The sequence below is a fragment of the Vidua macroura genome, chromosome 5, assembly GCF_024509145.1.
Source record: "Vidua macroura isolate BioBank_ID:100142 chromosome 5, ASM2450914v1, whole genome shotgun sequence".
NCBI classification, from domain to species: Eukaryota; Metazoa; Chordata; class Aves; order Passeriformes; family Viduidae; genus Vidua; species Vidua macroura.
In genome coordinates this window covers 58,835,608-58,856,517 of record NC_071575.1, presented here as the reverse complement: position 1 = coordinate 58,856,517, position 20,910 = coordinate 58,835,608, and the positions used below count along the sequence as shown (strand labels likewise).

The 20,910-nt window shown below is 37.8% G+C and overlaps 1 protein-coding gene across 9 annotated transcripts in view; it reads left to right on the top strand.

The window, feature by feature from the left end:
- The window catches only part of KIF21A (kinesin family member 21A), an 86,435-nt gene that overhangs the window by 53,662 nt on the left and 11,863 nt on the right, over positions 1-20,910 (top strand). For 2 of the 9 annotated variants that reach the window (XM_053978583.1, XM_053978581.1), the window contains 15 exons: positions 293-400; positions 926-994; positions 1,097-1,308; positions 1,957-2,110; positions 2,480-2,680; positions 3,011-3,112; positions 4,889-5,054; positions 5,543-5,563; positions 9,424-9,484; positions 9,692-9,746; positions 11,110-11,327; positions 15,495-15,605; positions 16,135-16,263; positions 17,822-17,860; positions 19,818-19,954. In XM_053978583.1, coding sequence (XP_053834558.1) covers positions 293-400; positions 926-994; positions 1,097-1,308; positions 1,957-2,110; positions 2,480-2,680; positions 3,011-3,112; positions 4,889-5,054; positions 5,543-5,563; positions 9,424-9,484; positions 9,692-9,746; positions 11,110-11,327; positions 15,495-15,605; positions 16,135-16,263; positions 17,822-17,860; positions 19,818-19,954 — 1,783 coding nt within the window. The remainder of the gene's footprint in view (positions 1-292; positions 401-925; positions 995-1,096; positions 1,309-1,956; positions 2,111-2,479; positions 2,681-3,010; positions 3,113-4,888; positions 5,055-5,542; positions 5,564-9,423; positions 9,485-9,691; positions 9,747-11,109; positions 11,328-15,494; positions 15,606-16,134; positions 16,264-17,821; positions 17,861-19,817; positions 19,955-20,910) is intronic. The other 7 variants (XM_053978586.1, XM_053978582.1, XM_053978590.1 and 4 more) reach the window with 5 other exon arrangements.

Sequence of the window (20,910 nt, the reverse complement as noted above, 5' to 3'; positions counted from 1 at the left end):
CTTGCTGTTATCTGCTTAAAACAGAAGAGATGTGAGCACCAGGCTGTTCTTGGGGAGACGGGCAGCTTTTAGGTTTAATGAACAGAAATTAAAGTATCAAACATGCATAAGCTTGCACAGCTTATTAGCTGTTATTCAGCACTGAGTGAAGACGACATTAGATGGAAGCCTAAATGGCTAAAAGCATATAATATAGTGGGAAATGGCAATTTGAAGAGAAAACTCTACATGGTTGGGGGCAGGGAGCAGCACTTCAGTGTGAGCAACTTTCTAAGTGATGACTTCTTTATAGGTTCGCTTGATGAAACAAATGAAAGAAGAGCAGGAGAAAGCTAGAATGACTGAATCTAGAAGAAATAGAGAGATTGCACAGCTGAAAAAGGAGCAACGCAAACGAGAGGTGATTTGACAGATAAAAGAACTTTCATTTGGAATAAGCATGTGTCATTATGATGTGCCTCTGCTTGCAGGCACACACTGTGTATATGCATTCACTGAGGCAGGCATGTACCTGTATATTTGCACCAGTGAAAATGCACAAAATTTGGTTTGACTTCCATGCAAATACAGTTCCTAGCTTCAGGTGATAAATTTTCTATTTCCTGTTGTGCTTACTGAGTATGTATATCAATGAATTGATATATGAGTTATCAGTGAATTAGTGATTACTGAATCTTCACAAAGTTGTTGCTACCACCTTGCTTGCATGGAATTACTGTTTTTGATAGAATTGATGCAGTGAAGCACTTATTTTTGTTCTGCACTAGGAAGATCAAGAAACAATCATGACTTGAGTCTTCATGTCACAGCAATTTTGCAGATTTGTATTAATGTGTAGAGGTCTTTTTTTTGTTTTTTATACAATGCAGTCCTTGTGAGAGAGAATGGAAAAAAAAAATCATATGCTGCTTCTGTTTTTTCACAGCATCAGCTCAAGCTTCTGGAAGCGCAGAAAAGAAACCAAGAAGTTATCTTACGTCGCAAAACTGAAGAGGTACTGTGGTAAAACACCAATGCATCTTTGAAAACAGAATGATGTTTTATTGGTGTAATTTAGTTTTGGGAGAATTAATTGTGTCTTTGCACTGTGTTCCAGGTCACAGCCCTTCGTCGGCAAGTAAGGCCTCTGTCTGATAAAGTGGCAGGAAAAGTGAGTCGAAAGCTGAGTCTGCCTGAGCATTCCATGCAGGAAGCAAGTTCTAGTTTGTCAGGCGAGCATGATGGCTCCAGAGCAGCAGCACAGCAGAAGATGAGAATTCCTGTTGCAAGGGTTCAAGCATTATCTGTAACTGCAACAAACGGAACAGGGTAAGGGTTAAAACTTTTTAGGACTCTCTTACAAGAACTGAAATTTCTAGCAGGTACTGTTGCAGGAGCTGTTAATTGTCAAACAGTTATCATGTAATGCTCATAAAATGGGCATTTTACCATTATCAAATGCAATTTCAGATTTCTTTGTCTAAGACAATAATATAATAATATAAAATTGCATTAAAGGACAAGTCATATAAACTGGATTTTGAAATCTTGAGGGTTTTTAAATCTGCTCTTCAAGAGAAATTACCTTGGTGGTCCAATGCCAGCAGTGTTAAGTTCATGGAAAAACTTGTTGGAAAATGCAGTTCAGTGTATCAGGTTTATTTGTGCTTTTCCACTGTGATTTGAAGGAGATCTCCTTGTTAAATAGGGAACAACACCTATGTGGCAATTGAACTCAATAGTGCATCATGAAAGATGCCTGTTTGATACCTGTTCTTCAAGTGCAGCATGTTAGAGTGTAGTAGAGTTCGGGGTTGGGTAGAAGCAGCTGTCTGGTGCTGTGAAAACCTACAACAACTTCTGCATGAAATTTTTAAGTTGTTTGTGAAAAATATTCCAGCCTGATCATTTCCACATTCGAATTTGTAACTGGACTGTTTCAGCCTTAGCTGTATATTTCTCTTGAATGTGTCACAGAAGGAAGTACCAGCGGAAAGCAGTGACAAGCAGAGTTTACTCCTCAAAGGCAGCCAGGATGAAGTGGCAGTTACTGGAACGCAGAGTGACTGATATTATCATGCAGAGGATGACTATTTCCAACATGGAGGCAGATATGAACAGGTTGCTTACGGTGGGTGATCTTCTGTGCGCTGTTGGCTGTATCATTGTATTTAATAGGGAGCGCTGCAAGTCTGTTTGCTGTAAATTAATTGCTGTTTTGGCAGCATTGGCAAAGTGGGTGGAATCTACTGCAGTCAGTGAAGACACTTTTGGCTCCAGTAAACATTTGAACTATGGGCTGTGCTTAGGAAGAACTAAGAAACACATTAATGCCATCATGGGCAAATAGATTACTGTATTCACCTGTGTAACTTCTTCCCATGGGAATCATGATATATTAGTTAAACTGTAGCAAACGAATGAAAACAAAAAGGCACTTCAGAGTTCTAAGAGTTTACTAATTCCTTTTTCTGTAATATTATGTCTTTGTGGAAAATAGCAACGTGAAGAACTCACCAAAAGAAGAGATAAGCTTTCAAAGAAAAGGGAGAAGCTTATCAAGGGTGGGGGTGGCAGTGAAGCAGATAGAAATGTCCAAAACATAAATGAGGAGATGGAATCAGTAACTGCAAATATAGACTACATCAACGACAGCATTTCTGACTGCCAAGCAAACATTATGCAAATGGAAGAAGCAAAGGTAGGTCAAATGTTATTGCAAAAATGGTAAAATGGAGACAAGAAAAGACAACTGTGTTAGCCTTGAAAATGTTCTCATTTAGAAATTAGTTTTTGTTTGTCTGTGTAATTACTGAGCTGGGAAGTGAAAATAGGTGAAAATTTCTATGTGAAGTTTGAGATGAAGACTTATACAATTGATGCCTGAGTTTTAGTGTCAATAGTGTAATGCAAATTAAGATTGCAAAGCATTTAAGTGTCAAAGCTGATGCTTTCTAGTATGCTGGCAATAAATTAATATAATTCTTTGGAATTTTTCACAATCTGACTGGGCTTATTCTTGCACACATAGGAAGAAGGAGAGACCTTGGATGTAACAGCAGTGATTAATGCTTGCACTTTGACAGAAGCTCGATACTTGCTTGATCACTTCCTTATGATGGGTATCAATAAGGTAATGTGTAAATGAAGTATGTGTGTGCCAGGACTATGGCATGACTATGAAGTATGTGTGTGCCAGGAGCAGATATATTGGGCTGACATAAAGACATGACTAATGTGTGTTAAACAAAGCAAAGCTGGTCAACATTACTGAGTCATGCTGATTCTCAGTGTGAAGACCCTTGAGATCTGTTGTCCTCTTCAACTTACTGCCTGTTTCTCAACCCCCAGTAGAGCCTTCTTCACTGTATTAATTAGCTCATGTTGTTCTTACAAGAGCACTAGCTTTTTGTAATCAAATAAATCTCTATGTTTTTCAACAAACTCCTAAAGAGAGCTCTAGATCTTTTTTCAAAAGACTGGCTCAGCCACCTTTGTACAAATATGAGCCTGAAAAAATATAAGTTATATGTTGATGCATGACATACTTCAGTCTGAGTAGAGCCACAGGGATTCTTCTGAAGGTGTTGGGAAAATATGTTTACTCTCTTATTTTCAAAATAAGTATTTGGCAGCTTAAAACCCTGTGCACACATGTATCGTGTGCTCTTGCTGTTGCTTTTCTTTCTGTCTCATTGAGTCAAATGAAAGATTTCAGTGATACTGAAACTGTCTTTGGGTTAGCCCCCCACCCGCCCCCCCCCGCGCAAAGAAATTTGGGATTGCTTTTGCATTCTTGATTCATCACTATGCAGGTAATCCAAAATGTTTGTGGGGGGGAAAAAAAGGGGTAAAGAAAATTCCCACAATCACATTGGCTTCTGGAAATTTCAAACTTTTAATATTTTTTTAGCCCTTGGATGTGTTTGAATGGATCTTGCAACAGAGTTAATGTGAGAAAAGTGCCTCTGACTCACTCTGTTAACAATTTCTCTTCATTATGATAAAAAGCTCCATTATGTGAAGGATTCTATAATCTTTTTGTTTAGTAATTGTCATGTAGAAAAGCTGAAAGGATTTTTTTTTTTGCAAAATTGGTCATGCCTACTGTCTATTCTATTCTTTGTTTTCACCTCCGGAATGTGTCTATTGATATGTAGCTTTAGTTCAGTCAAAATGTGGTGTGTAAATTTATAGGGCTACACTTGTTACTCAAGCACTAACAGTCAAAGTCTGCTGTTGCCCTACAAGCCTTTGAGATGATGTTTTGTACCTTCATTTTTCCATACTGTTTCTTTTGGAATTTGGAAATCTATTTGGAAACTGTTCCGTAAATTTCTTTGGCTGTGTTTTCTACAACTAAAAAATTCTCACAAATCCATGGCTCTAGGGAAGTTCTCTTAGAATGAATTCTGTCATAAGTTAGGCCATAAGATCTTTCGTTAGAAGCTGAAAGTTCACTGAGTGATTGGGTAGGAAAGATTATGGTTCTGTGTCCCACCCTGTCCCAGTTCCACCTCCCCTCTGTTCCTTGTCATAGAGTACCATAGGTAATAATTTTTAAAAAAATAATTATTTGTGAAAAGCTGAGGTGTTCATCTTTCAGATGCTTGCTACTCTTAAAAATGGCAAAGACTCTGAATTACACTTGGGAGTCATGTCCCACTTAGCCCCTAGATGAATATTTGCAAGGCAGTCTGAGGAATGCAATTTAAGGGAATGCTTAATGAGTCTCTGTAAAAGGTCAAGGAAAGAAAAAGACCCTTTGTTGACACCTGATCTTCAAGATGTAAGAAGGCAGCTGCAATGTACACATTGTTTGTGTTTGCAGTTTTTAAAAAAAATTGACAATTTTCATTTCGTAAAACAAGGGTTGTGATAAAACATTTGTCATCTTTCTTTCTCTTAGGGTCTCCAAGCAGCTCAGAAAGAAGCTCAGATCAAAGTTCTTGAGGGACGCCTTAAGCAGACAGAAATTACTAGTGCTACTCAAAACCAGCTGCTGTTTCATATGCTAAAAGAAAAAGCTGAATTAAATCCTGAACTTGATGCTTTTCTGGGTCATGCTTTGCAAGGTACTTTTTTCATCTTGTTTTCTGAATAGTCAGCTGCATGTCATGTTTGCCTTTTATGCATGCTGTACTGGGCATTCTAGACTATTTCTTTTCTGAATAGATGCTGTATTGTAACATCTTATACTTCACAATTGACAATGCATGTATGACATTTTTAAGTAGAACCTCTCAGCAGTAAAATGTAGGAAATAATTTTTTTTATTATTGAGATTTTTTTTAAATTCAAATAATCAGCTTGTTATTTTTACAATCTGGAATTGTTTTAACTTCTGAATGGGAAGTTCAAAAATTCAGTCCCGTTCAGTCATCATATGCTAGGCATTTTGGATTGGCATTTTATGTCGTTACGGCATCTATTCTACTTCTCATGAGATGATACTAAGAAAAATTTAGAATACGTTTGGGTACTTCTGTTTTATTTCTTTTTATAAATGGATATGTTTTGATTGGAATGTTACTTTTTTTTCCTTGTTGCTGTATTTACACAGACCTAGATAGCATACCACTGGGTAAGTATGTTTAGCTTTCTGTGTACTGTACAGCTGCATGAGTTACTAATTCATTCTAGTTCACTAACTGATGTATCTTAGAATTTGTGAGTCTGTGAAATTTGCATGAACTGTTCTGTAAATGTACTCATTATCATGAGCTTAAAGAGCATTTCTTCCTTTCTGAAACCACCCCTAGCACTCATGGTAATAGCCCTTGTAGTAGTTAAAAGTGAAGACAGTAAGCAGAGCTCTATTTCAAATTTATAACTTGGTGCTTTTGAGCCCAAAGTATGTTCAGACTACATAAAATGATTTTGTGATATACTACTGTTGTGGCAAATTCTGCTCATCTTTTTTAGGTTTGAAAAAAAGGCAATTCTTAACTTGCAGGTCATTTTTAACCTTTTGCAAATAGCTCATTTTGTAATGTAAATATTGTACAGAATGCAGGATTATATCCTACTTTTTCAATTGTGTTCAAGTTACTGACTTCACTGATTTTGAGATACAAGTTGCTCTTGTTGTTGTTGCTTTGAAGTTATTCCCAAATGAATTAAGCTTATTTTCTTCCCTCCAAAGAATTGGCTATATTTGGAACTTGAGAAAAAGAATCCTGTTACCAGTGACAGTTCCTTTAGTGTTGTCTTGTGCTACTTTTAATCACATTTTGCTGTCCCATGCTAGATTTGCACAGCATTTCAAAGCACAAAACTACATGGAAGTGTATAGATCATAATGTAGAGATGGTGAGAACTTGGCCAGCTTCCTGTCAGGTGACACTTGAAGATCTGTGTCAGGGGATCTTGCTGCATGCAGCCAGTTATTTATTCAGGAACCTCAGTGGTTTGTAGTATCATGGTGTCTCTAGAACAGGCCTTTAATGTGTGTGCATGTTCACCCCTGTTGGAGTATTGTTTCTCCTGACAGCATTGCATTTTCTTTAATTCTGGACAGGCTTTTACTTATTAACAATATCTGAAACAATGAAAAACCACTTGCTAAATGTATTGAAACAGTAGCTCTGAAATCAAATTCTTGGTAGAGTGTTTTCTCATTGAAGAAGCTTTTTAACACTTTGCAAGCATAACCTGAAGCTTTTAGAGTATCTAAGCCACTCAGGACTCCGCTAACACTTTATAGGAAGGAAATGCAGCTGAATATGCTGCACCAGCCTAGGTCCAAGACTGTTGGTAGTCTGTGTTTTGTGGCTCACTAGTGACCAAACCTTTTGAGCTGCAGGGAGTTCAGACACCACTGTAGTGAGGCTTTGATGCTGGGATTGCCAGCTGGTTTGCAGGGACTCTATTGGTGCAGGATCTGACAGAGTTCCTGCAGGTAGAAGTGTGGGTGGCAGCAGATCCTGAGATCAATCTCACCAGGATGCCTGACATCTCAGTGGTAGAGCACAGGCAGCCCTATCCCAAACAAAGGGATTGCACTTCCATGGTACTTGTGATTCGCCCTCTTGATGCCTGCTTTCAGATCCACAGTCTTCAAAAGTTCTTAGCCATTTGAATGCACTTGGCTCAGAAGAACTTGAACATTCCCCAGTGTAGTTATACACTTGCATTCAGCTGTAGACAAGAAGTTTTAGTCTGCAGAAAAGTACATCACAGGCTCAGGTTTTGACTTGAATGGACTTTCAGTGCACATCCACCTTGGTGGATGAACCAGCTGCCATTCACTATCCCATCTGCTCTTGTGAAGAGTTAAAATGACCACGAAATTGAGTTTTGAATGTTGCTGAAGTGACTCCTCTTTGAGGAGTTGTGGAAGCTGCTTTTACTTCCCACCTGTGATGTATGGACATTCATGGATGTGAGTCACAACCATTTATGTGCAAATTTTGAGAGGGCTGGTCAAATGTCATTTCCTCTGGGTGAACTGTGCTGGTGTATGGCATTATTCTGGTACCGTCCAGTTGCCACTGCATAAGGATGAAGACGAATAATCAGAAAATTCTTCACCTGTTCTGCAAGCAGTGGTTTGCTAGCAGCTATCCCTGCAAACATTACTGTCTTTACTAACTTCATTTCTCCTTTCATCTCTTCTCACTGTCGCAGAATCTTGCTCTGTCTACCTTCTTGTTGATTCTGTGCACTGGTTTCTATCTCAGGGCTTTGGGCAGTCTTCCTGTGTTGAATTGCAGGTAAACTGAAGAAATTCATCAGGTCACATGAGAGTGAGCCTACAAATAAAATCCCACCTTTTGTGGTCATTCCACACTTTCTACTTAGTTACCTGTAAAAAGAGATCACAAGTTCTTTATGAGTAGGGGGATGAAGTAACAAAATTCCAATGGGAATCCTATATTTTTTAAAATGCATTTATTTTAGTGATGCTGCTTTTGTCTTACTGAAAGGAGCAATAGTCTAAATCCCCACTTTTGCAGAAGGCATATTATAATAATAGCAATAGTAACAACACTAATGACAATAATAATAAATATTGAAAGGTTTTCATCTGGCCTCAAATCCATGATGGAACAAAAAGAAACCTGAAAATTCAGAGTGCTATTCATGTGAGCCTGCTTTCTTTAGAATATTGTTGTGTTTCTGATAATTAAGATTACATTGTTAAGATTAATTCAGCAGTTTGGTAACTCTGAAGCTTATTATTGGTGTTGGTTCTAGGTTGATGGTTTTAACTTTTTCAGGGAGCATGTTTAGATGCGGCATACACAAAAAGCAGTATTTTTCTTCTCTTTTTTCAATTCCTTCTCAAAATTCAGCTGAAAACTGCATATCTTTCCTCTCTTTCTCCAAAGCATGAACGTGCACTCTAAAATATATACATGGACAAACCTGGTTTAATGTGGGTTACAAATATATTTGTTCTATGCATTGCAAATGGTATCTGCTTTTTAACAGAAATTAAGTAAAGAAACATAGTGTCTCTTCTAGTAAGGAGGTGTAATGGAATGTCATTACAAGGTTATTTAATCCTTAATATTTCATGAGTATGTTCAAAAATAAGGGACTTTGCCTGCAAAAATGTGTTACGTATGTCCTTGATCTATGCCTAAAATATATTATTAGAATATAACACGCAATTTAGGGGATTTGCTTTCCCAGCAGTTTGGAACTGATTGTACATGTGCCCTTGACTCATTGTCTCAGCTTAATGTTTTGCACCATTTGCATGCAGACGTGTTAACTGGAGGTTTGACAGTGTTAATGTGTGGCATGCATGCTGGTTTTGTCTTCTGTGGCCAGGTTTGTGTACCCATTTTTGCTTCAGGACATTTCTACTAAGCAGCTTCCTTTAGAAATTAATCTCTTTTTAGGAAGCCATTCTATAGTATTAAGTTAGTAGCATCATCCTCTTTTGAAATGAATCCTTATATCCTAGTAAAATGCTTGCTTCTTTTCAGCTCAAATGCTTGGTGGCATTCTGTATCAGAGGAGGCTGAGCCTCAGCTCACTAGCTAGTTAAAAATATCATTTTCTTTTTCATTATAGCCAGGCTGATTCTGTCTTGGAGCAAGAAGATGAAAAAAAAAGAGGAGAAAGAGACATTCTCACTGTCCATTGATTTACATCCCATATCTTCCATGTCTTGCAGATAATTTTCTTTGCTTTATCTGCTTTCTTACAGATTTCCTTCTAGAATTTCTGTTTTTCTATCATCTCTGTTGCTCTGCTACAGTAGACAGAGGACCATGTTTGGCAAAATATGCCTAGATGTATGATATATTTAGATTGTATGAAAAGAATTACTTTAGGTGTCATGAAAAGGCAGTGGGGCTGGATAGAAAATAGTCAAGATATTTTGAAAATCGCTTTCAACATTGTCTGAGTTGCTTTGTATAGCAGTTAAAACCTTCACATCCTGTTGTAGAGGGACAGACTAATGTTATTCTTCTGGAAATTTTCTAGAAAATTTGGAAGATAGTACTGATGAGGATGCCCCATTGCATAGTCCTGGAACAGAAGGAAGGTGAGGAAATCTTTGTTACTACTAGAAAAATTACTGTAATTTCCTCCTTTTGTAATGCAGAATCATGTATCCTTTAGAAAGTATCTCTAATATTGTTTCATTGTACTTCGCCCACAATTTCAGTAGAAAGAAGAATAAAATTAAAATACACATCTGCAAATCTGCAAAAAGTATGACTTTCTAATTGTGATGAAATTTTTCTTTTAGTTCATTATCTTCAGATCTCTTGAAGCTTTGTGGTGAAGTCAAGCCCAAAAGCAAGGTAGGATGTATAAGGATGATGATGATAATTCTTCTACATGTCTTTTAAGTGATTCTGTGATTCTATAATAATTCATAATTTAGTTATACCTTCTGGTATCATTAAAAAAAAGCTCTTGCTTTGCCCAAGAGACTTCAATGAATGAAGATGTGCAAAATGTGAACTGATGTACTTTACATATGATTTGTGTGCAATATGATTTTGTGTGACACTCCTCTCTACGAAGCAATGATAAAAATAACTTCTTCAGTATTTTGGGGTTAAGTTATTAGAATTCCAGAAAGAGATATGTTGTTCCAGTTACTTGCACTCCAAACTGGTGTAGTTTTGCAGATTAGTATTAGTTAGGCTATAGTTCAATGCTATTGCCAGTGGGAACTGTGAACATGCTTATTGTTTGCGATTTGTCACAGAAATCTTGACATTTATGAAACAAAAATTTGACCTCCAGGATCTTAATTACATATCTAGGCTGACTACAGTTTAATATTAATGGCAGTGGGAACTGGAAATGTGCACTGATGGCAATTTTGCTCCTGTGAGCACAGGAGCATAAACCAAGTTTGCAAAGTAAATAGTAGCTTAGCCTCCACTTTTCCAACTGCAACTGGCTTTGGAAGGAACCATCTGTATTGGCTATTGAATTATTTGGTGACATTCCTTGGTGTGCAGTTTTTTGGGCTGTTTGACTAAGTGAGTATGGTCCAAAAATGCAATGAAATAAACATATCATTTTGGTAATGGCTCTTTTCTGACTGGATCTTTGTCTTCCCTGAGGAATAGATCTTAATTTCACTGTAAAATCACACCTAACATGTATGATCCATTTTTTACAAATTACTGTGTTGCACAAAGCTTAGCTCTTTTGTGAGTTTTTCTGTTGTTTTCAAATTGTTGAAATGCTGAATGAATTTTAATTCATGTGGACTTTTGAGGTGACTTAAACAAAGAAGAAGCAGAGTTTGTATATGAGAAGAAGCATTGATGTTAGAAGTCACACCAGTATAATTGTAGCTATTTAAATTGACACTTTGCTTTATTCCTCTCTGCTTTATAACATTTCATTTGGATAAACCGTAGGTGAGTAATATTGTACTCGTGTAGTATTGGCAGGCAGCTGGTTGAAAGGATATCCTTGGAAACCAGTTGTCAAATCAGTGGTTTGACAATTGAATTTGAATTGCCTCCTCTGAAATCATTGCCCAAAAGCAGACACAAGCTTCTTGGTTTATTTTCCAAAGGCAGTTGCCAAGTGTTTGAGGGGGATGCTAATTGCCAGCTAATAATGATAAGCTTGAGTGTAGGACTCTTGACACACACCATTGCATGTTGAAGTGGCAGTTTGGTTTTTGTGTGTCTCCAGGCCCGCCGCAGGACCACCACCCAGATGGAATTGCTGTATGCAGCCAACAGCGACCTGGTCTCCGACAGTAGTGCTGCAAACTCTGCCTTGGCTGGCTCTGTCGCATCAGCTGCAGAAACCCAAGAAAGTGGGGTGGCTGCTGACGCACATGATACTTCTGCTAGGGACAGAGAGTTTATACCCCCACCATCTGGCTTACCTTCTAAGATAGGCAGCATGTAAGTTTGGCCACGCTGTACTAATTATCCTTTGCTTTTTAAAAATGCATGTTGCCAATTTCTTTGAATCTATTATCTTAACTTTACAAACGAGGTTTATATACTTGAAACTTACTAAGTAATACTGACAAAGCTCCTTCCTTTCTACCATCACCACTCTAGAAAGCATAAATGCAGTCCTGTAAGTACTGTGGTTCTTCCTGAAGATGTTAAGTTCTGTTAAGGTGCTTTGTTATTGTAATTGTGTTCTATGTAGAGGGGAAAGCCCCTCTAATACCTTGAATAGTTTGCTATATTAGTGCTATGGGAAATGCACATTCTAGGGAGATAGTGAGAATCTGATTAGAACAGCAGTGAGATTTAAAAAAAACCAAAATAACAGCACACAACCCAAAAACTTTATCATGGCATTTATATATGGTCCTTATTACTAGGAAAAATCTTTCTGTGAGTTGTCTTGTATGGACCGTGCATAAAATGAAGAAGTCTGTGCAACAATAGATTATTCAAGTAAAAAGTTGAAAGGAAAATGTTAGATATTACGAATCCTCAAAAATCCTTTCTGTTCGCAGATTGCAAACTTAACTGCAGAACAATATTACTAACTGAAAGTATCTCTTGATTCTAAATAGAGCTAAAAATATTTTTGTCTTTTTACTTTGGGACCAGCAGATGTCTCTCACACACACTCTTTTTTAATTTTCACTTGCTCTTGCTGTTCATTTTATATCTACCAATACCACTGCTATTTATTAGCCATTCACTGCAAGAATGGCTAATTTCTTGGCTTTTTAGGTACTAGCTCCTATGTTGCACAAGCTCATGTGTAAATTCAATGCACTTCCCACATTCAGTGATGTGGAAATCAGTGTCCCGTAGCTATCTTCATGTTACAGGTTCTGGAGTCATGCATCTTTTAATATTCATCTGTCCTATTTGCATAATATTTTTACAGCAGTCTCTGCCTAATGTACATTTGCAATTTGTATTTTTTACTATGTATTTCTGGCATGTGCTTGAGGTGGCAATCGTGAACAGTAAAACACTGCTGACAGCAATTATTAACCCATGCTGATGGCTTCAGTGCAAATAGAATCTGCTTGGCAAGAATGCTCTTGAGAGTGAGCACAGGTGGAGAAAACCCACTTGTTTCAGCAGTTAGCATGAGATGAGTAGAGACTTTTGAAGCTTCAAGATCTAAAACATCAAGTCTTATGACCTGACATCCAAGACTCAGGTAATACCAACTTTTGCCTCACTCCATCTTCTAGAATGTATCCATTTATGAAAGTGAGCCAGTAAAAAGGCAAAACAGGATTTTCCCAAAACTGTGTTCTGAAAGACTTTGAGAGTTACATACTGTCAAAAAGTCAATTCAGTCAGCAGTAGGCCTCACATATTGAATTGTCTTGGATCATGTTTTAGCAGCTAAGTGATCAAAAATTCCCACAATCAATCTGCAGTGACCTTCTCCCTACAAGTGTCTGTGTTTATTCAAAACTAGAACTCTTGCTGGTTTATCTGGTCATAGTTGAAGAAAGCTTCTCCTTATGGCCCATCTGGCCTTCCCTTATGGGCCTGTGGTGCTAGCATATTTCTCATAATAAAATATATTATTCAGGAGGAGATTGTGACCTTACCTGCAATAAATGTTTTCTCCCTTGTGCCACTTACTTAAGCGACATTCGGGAATGTAGAGGCTGTAACAATAATCCAAAATATTGATTCTCAAAGAGACAGGTGCATATGTACAAACTGCTTCACTCTGGAACCCCCTCAATTTTCTAAGGTTTGTGGTGATTCCATGGTCCTTGGAGAGGGACCTGTTACAAGGGCATATGTTGATAGGATAGGATAGGGGTAATGGCTTCAAACTGAAAGATTGTAGGTGTACATGAGATACTGGAAGAAATTCTTTACTGTGAGAGTCAAACACTAGAACAGGTTACGTAGAGGAGCTGTGGATGCTCTATTCCTGGAAGTGTTCAAGGCCAGGTTAGATGGAGCTTAGAGCAGCCTGGTCTAGTGGAATGTGTTCCTGACTAAGAGAAGGGGGTTGAAACTAGGTGATCTATAAGTCCCTTCCAATCCAGACCATTGTGTGATTCTGTTATTTAGGGAGGCACCTAAATACATATGGCCAACAGTTAATTTAACTGGAATTCTGTTTGGTTACTGCTGTTGTCCTTTGATATGCTCACCTCATCTACAACAGCTTTTTCAGAGTATTCTGTATTTCAAGTCTTCTGTAGGACTTGTATCAGCTCTGTTCAGATGTCTGATGTCCTGGCAAATGTAAAAGGGTTCTGGAAACCTGGAAGTATGTATGTGTCCTGTTCCCTTTCTGTTAGGTCGTTGACATCATGCACCTGGTTTTTACACCTGTGCTTAGGAAGTTAATTCCAGCAAGATAGCTGCATATTTATAATACCTGCTTTTATAATACCAGGCTTTCAAAAACAATTCAGAAAATGATGATGCTATTTACACCCTCTTCTGAGGATGTTCCAATGTGGAGTCAAAGATGGAAGATTCAAGGGCAGGTAGAGAGTGAACAAGTGAAAGTTGCCCCCATGTCCAAGTATGCAGGATGCCAGTGTGAGGCAGAGGAGCTTGAGTTCCAGTTTCTGGTTTATTTAATCAAGCAGCTGCTCAGTAGACATATAAGCAACCCTGGCAGTAGACACTATAGCCTGTTCGTCATCCTTCCTGGAAGACCTATCAGCCTGATTCATAGAATTTGCCTTGTGATCTCAGGATTTTTGCATTCCTAAATGCATACTGGTCCAGCATAAAGAGAGGGAAGGGAGTGTGTCTTGTTCCACCTTTTTTGGTGTCCTTTGCACAGTATGCGTAGAGTTAAGGGAGCCCTACATAGAAATGGGTGCTCTCGCCTTGAGGGAATTGGACCCACTTTCTCCCCTTTTTTTATGACGTAACTGCTAGGCTTCTGTGCAAAACCAGGCAGGTTATCACTTGTCCTCCTTTTCCTATCTCTTGAAGACCCCAGGGAACTCTAGGGTTGATATGCAGTTCTTGGCACTAGGTCCTACAGGTCCTACACATTCCAGTTAGGGTTTGTGATCACTTGAGAGTGTCTCATCTACTTGAGTCAAGTAGCTGTTTGTGGTTGTGCTGTCCATGTTAAATCATGTTATTCTGCATTCCTGTCTCCAGGTGGATTTTATGTAGCACAGACTTCCTCTTAAGGGAAACATGTAGAGAAGTTGGAGCTATGCATATTCAGAACCTGTAGAGCTCTGAGACTGATGGTCGTAACCATGTCAGGCAGGTGGCCTGCCAAATGAGTTTTATCTGGTTAATGGAGTTGCATGGAGCAAAACCACTTTCAGAATCTGTTTTCTTGCTTTTAATGAGTGTTTCATATTCATAGAAAAAATCCTTCTAAATACAAAGAAATAGGAAAATGCAAAGCAAATGTTGCTTTTGTGATTGCTCAGCTAGTGAGAAATGGAAGTTCAGACGAATGGAGACCACTCAGATTCCTTTGTTTTTTCTTTTGTCTGACTATGGTGAAATGAGAACATTTGGGTGTCAGCTTTAATATTGTCTTCTTGATAATTTTAATGGGGAATAGAAGGTTGGGAGAAGGACCATAGTGACTGTGAATTGGAATTATTTCAGAGCAAGAACTGGAGAGACAAATGAGAGATGGAAGGGAAGTGGGGGACAAAGAGAAGCCATGTTATACTAGTCAGATTGTCAATGGGAAATACTTCTCACTTCCTAATTAACATTAATATGTTACTGCAAAGTTTCATTTGTATATAAGAGTTATGTGTTCTTCATGTCTATCATAAATGGTCTATTGTAGATGCAAATGTGGAATCTGAAATTTAAGAACTTCCATCATCTTAATTTGGATGCATACTCCACTTTATTTCTTTTAGTGAGTTTCTCTTTTATTATTGAATTAGTAAATCTCCTTTAACTATTCAGTATCTGACAATGTATGTTGATCAACTTTGAACATTAATAACTTGGTATATTTTTATATTCAAGTGTGAGAACAAGTTTATAATCCTTAGATTCAAGAGAGACAATAATAGATTAAGTACATTCTAAAATTTGAAATTACACTGAAAGAATGACAGGTAATGTTCTGTGAAGGGCCTTAGACTGAGATAATGGTTGCTCTTGTTTTAGTTCGAGACAGCCATCTCTTCCAGAGAAGAAGATACCTGAGCCTTCACCTTTAGCAAAGAGAAAAGCCTATGAGAAAACAATGGAAAAGACAAAGACAAAAGAACAAAAACTGTAAGATAATTTTAAATTTATTTCCTATGACATAATTTGAATTTTCTTGAAAAATAATTCTGTATTTTTCTCTTTCTTTTCTTTCAGGACAGTTAGTATTGTTGTCAGTGTTGATATTCATTGCTCAGCTTATGCATGGTTTTGAGTTTTTTCCAGGTTGTTTTTCTGTACAAAACAACTCAGGGGCAGAGCCCTGAGAAAATATCCTTTGAAGCATTTGCAAATTACTTTTTTTTTTAAATCAAAGTCAACAATATCTCCAAGGCCTTCAATTTTATAAGAATTCCTTTGTTCTACATGTGTGTTTTCTGCCTGTAGCTTTCACTTTTACCACTTAGTCTTTGAACGTTGTGCCATCTTGCACTCTGCAGCATTAAGTTTTTTTGCATTCTCTGAGAAATATCTGTAGCTAGTATTACAATCTTAATTATTTGCTTAAGAAAAGAGCATCTAACATTTGAGGCATGTTGCATTTAACTTTTCTAACCAATCATAACCTGTTAAAGAAGATGTTCTTTTTTTTTTGTAGCTCAGATTCTGGAGCCCCAGAGGCTAGTCTGTCACCTCCTACTTCCCCACCAAGCCGGCCCCGTAATGAAATGAATGTTTTTAGTCGTCTTACTGTTTCTCAGGGAAACACATCAGTTCAGCAGGATAAGTAAGTCACAAAAGGAAGCCTCAGCCCCCAACCAGGGAAATGCAAAGTGTGCTCAAGTTTTCAGTGTAGTGTCTGGTAGAAATTTTGCCCTTCTGCAAGACAGGAGGAGATATTTCTCATGTTATTGTGTAGTTTTCAAAGGAAATATTTTAAACTACCATGGAACCACTGTAAAAATTTGAGAAGAGAAATTTCCTGCTGAACCTTGTTTCCTGTTTTCTAGGCTATGTCTGGTATTGGTAGTTTTAAACCCAAAATAGAAAATGGTAGAATTCTTAGATGTTTATGTATTTGTGTGTGTATTTACACTCAAAAAATAGATTTTAGGTGATAATTTAGGAAATAGTGCTTTTGACAGTTACTGAGTTGCTCCAGTGTTGCTCAGAGTGCTCTCACACCACCACCTCAGAGGATGGGATATTGAAATGGCTAGCACGCAGTTGTTTAGAGATTATCCAAATTATTGAACAGACTGACTTAAGGAGGTGATCTGCAGGAGTAGATGATATTAATATCTTGTTTAGAAAAAGCAGAACAGATTTTTCTCACATTAGGCGTCTGTTTAGGAGCCTTACTCCAAATGGCAGTGGACTTTACTTGACTAGAATTGCTATTACATGTTTCAGTACTGATACAAATACCATGCAGTGCTTATGAACTGCAGCTCAGATTTATAATAAACCTTTATTTGTAACTCTAGCAAGAAATTGCTTTTGTCTGTTTATACTATTTTTTTGAATAAAATGGGGTCTTTTTTGGAGGTCTACAGCCACCACATACCAAGCAGTGGCTTGCAAGGCTTTCATTAACTGTGCTTGTGACTTCTTTATCTTAGCTTACCTTTCATATTGCTAATTCCCACCAAACCCTTTTCATTTTCTCTGAACTGACTTTGAAGTCAAATAGAAACTGCTCAATCTGTTTGAGTTGAAAATGAAGCACATCTTAAGACGTACTGAAAATCATCGTGTCTTGGGGAAATATTGTCTTGTATGTTTTCTTGGTTTTTATTTTTAAACATTTTTCCAAATGAGAGGTGAAGGATTTTGAACTTAGCATGGCTTGCAAATTGCTGCATTTATTTGAGTGGGTTATCATATTTAACATTTATATCTCTGTGACTAATATTTTGCATGTCTCTTCTACACTTAGCAGGCATTGATGTTCAGAGTATTTTTTTTCTTTTTATATTCTCAGCAAGCACGATCTTATGGAGGTTAACTTGTGCATCTATCTTCTCCTTTTAATTTTTTGCCTTCTCTAAGAAATCGTTGGGGAAATAAGAAATGGCTCAGCTGCTGTTACTCGTCTTCTGGAGCTGAAACAGTCTACTGTAACTTACTGCTGAGAGTGATATTTTAAGATAATTATTCTTTCCCCCCGACCCCCCATATCATCATGGGTTTGAGATATACCTTGAGCAATGCTGCATAATGTATGTGGATTTGCATTGCTTTTCTGAGTTGGCCATGCTGTTGTTTGTTCTTCTCATGTGGAGGCATTCCTTTGCTGATACCTATATTCTTTCTCCTCACAATTCCACCACTGTTGATTGTAGGTCTGATGAAAGTGATTCCTCTCTGTCGGAGGTACAAAGGTACTCTCTCTTTCTCTTTTCTGTTTTCTTGGCATCTCTCACCAAAGTTATTCCAGTTCTTAAGACATTTCATTTTGCTGCATGACTTTTCCTGGTACCTGTGCGTTGTTTCTCTTGCTTTTGCTGGAACATGAAATACCTGAGATTTGGGTCAAGCATGTTTCCCCCTCTCCTTTTTTAGGGTGTTCTTTTATCATTGTTGAGCATGTCAGGTATTTTAATTATAACTGAAGTAAGGTGTAAATATTTCCTTAGACACATTTTTTCTGTGTTTTCTTAAAAAAAAATAGGAGCAAACATTATCTTATGTTTTATTTGTTTCTCTCCTTATTTTTGTTTTTCAGTTGTATGCTTTGATCACTAAAAATGAAATCCTAGTGTAAATAAAAACTAGTAATTTTTTATTCTGTCTTTCTGAGAGAATGCACAGTGGCTTAAGAGATGAAAGAAATGTTGCCACTTGTGTCCCTGTTAGGATTTTGGTACTCAATGAAAAATCAGTTTATCTAGAGAAGGGCAGTCAGATAACTGCTAATAATGTAATGGTGGCTTTGGCTGGTCGTTGTAGTGGTTTTTTATCTGTAGATTTTAGAGCACTGCATATAGGTAGATAAATAGCTCCAGGTCATGTATTTTACATGGCTTGTCATGAAAGTGAGAAGGTGAGAACAGCAGCAGTTCAGAGGCATCATGATCCACTACGGAATACTACAGAGAAAATGTTAGTTTAGTGTGATGCTAGAAAACAAAAGCATAGAGACCTAAATTAATTAAAAAGCAAATTGTTCCTGTTTTCGTGAAAACATAAAATGGTGCAGATCAAAGGTGAACGCCTTTCCAAAATGAGGAGGATAATGTTACACAATTTAAGACTCTATTAATACTAGTAAAATCTATAGAAGGATTGCTGAGGAGTAATGAATTATATGAGTGAAGATATCCTGTAACTGTAAAAATGTTTAAAATCATAACTTTAAAGTACTAGATAAACTAACCAGGTGTCACAAAGTTGGCTTGTATCATAAAGAACGTTTTCCTTTCTATAGCAAACTTCTGGACAATACGATTAATTTTTTACAATTTCCTAAAATATCTGATACTTTTGTTTTGTTTTGTTTTGATGAGATAGGGCTATGGTTTAGCTCCTTTTCCTCACAGTTATGTGTATGATTCCCAAAAGAGCATGACAGTGAGTCGTAACTGCAAGCTGGCCAGGTCACAGCTATGTTGCATGTTTTGGGCATTACCTTGAGGCTTTTCTACACAGAAATAAAGTGGTTGGTGTGCGTGCACTTGTATGCCTGGGATTTTAGACTGCTAGTAATTTTTGTTTGGTAAAGAATTGTGAGGTGTTTGTTTCAGGCAAGTTAGTCTTTTGGCATCACCACAGATTTAGCTGAAAGTGCCCGGGAAGATTCCTCTGGGGTGTCAGCATTCCAATCATCCTCCCTTTTGGCCATTTGAGCATGAGCGTGTTGCTGGGTCCAGGGTGCAGTGGGAACCTTCTTCAGGCACAGAAGCTAACAGCAGTTTTCTGTGTCTGCCCATAGAACACAGATGATGTGAAATGCATGCTGAGTTTGGAATTGGCAGTGCACATTACATTTGCTCCATTTTTCAGATTGTGCTCTTTAGATGATTGATCTTGGGCATACAGAAGCATTAAGTATCCTGGTTTGTTCAGCATTATGCAGACTTTGCCATGTACCCAGCATTTAGCATCTTGTTGTCTTTTCATTTGTTTGTTTTTGAATGTGATTTCCTTTAACTGATAGTCCAGAGTTAACATGTTGAAGCTGAATAGTAAAAGTCCTTACATAGTTCATGAAAGGCATTCAGCTGTTCTGCCCTCACATCTAAGAACACTAGGTTAATTTTTTTTCCCTAGATGGAAGTAAAGTAGCTTTATCTGTGTCTGTTACTATGCCCAACTCACATTCCTTTTTTTTTTCCTTAGGGGGATAATTAACCCATTTCCTGCTTCAAAAGGCATCCGATCGTCCCCACTTCAGTGTATCTATACAGCTGAGGGACATACCAAGGCTGTGCTTTGCGTTGATGCAACTGATGATCTTCTCTTCACTGGATCTAAAGGTTGGGCAAGCTCTGTGCACCTCTGCTGCCTACAGAGGCTGCTTTGACAACTTGGGGTGTTGTGAAATTCTCAATTTGTGCTTAGTGCTGTAAACACAGTGGAAAATTCTAAGGGTCTGTTTCTCAACATAAGCTGAAGAGGGATTTACAGTAATTATCTATGGGTTTCTAACTCCAACGTGTAGTATTTGGCTGCTTATTTGTAGTGGAAAACCACAAAAAGCAGTAATATTAACATTTGTTGAGTGATATGATGGAAGCAGTCATGGTAGCATGTGCAGACAGGATATGCAATGCAAATAGCTTCAGGGTAAGGGTGGAGGTGAGAATTGGCACATGTTTGGCTCTACTGCACAGAGTTTGAATACCCTTATGCCATAGTTGGTTCTTCGAGCTATCTTCTTCATCTGAGGGTGTCTTCTGCTTCCTCTGTGCATCTGGCTGCCTGTCCTTTGTTGTTACAAGAGCTGTATGGCAGTTGTGGGAGGGCCTGGAATTTTAGTAGTCTCTAAGTTCCTTACTGGATGGTGCAGTCACTCTATAAACTTCTCAAACCGATAGAAGCAGTGTTTTGAAGAAAACATTTTCCTCCTGTCTGTAGTGAATTTCCAGTATCATTGCTCAGTTTGGCTTGAAGATACCACAAGAGACCACTGGAGCTCAATAGTTTCTTTTCACAAACACCTATTTTAATATAAAGGACTTGTTATAATCTTATATTGTGCAGCTGAAACTATGGCAGATTCTTTTTTTCTGAAAGTATCAAAGCTAAGAGGAATTAGAGTGGCTGGGAAGAAATTAACACCTGTTGACAGGGAGACTCTCCTTTTCACTAGTTCATATAATGAATAAACCTTGAAATTTCAGGACATCCCTTTTATCCCAGTATAGCATGGTTGACAACCCCATCAGATGCAGGTCTTCCACTGCTAATATTCAGATATGGTTTCTGTGGC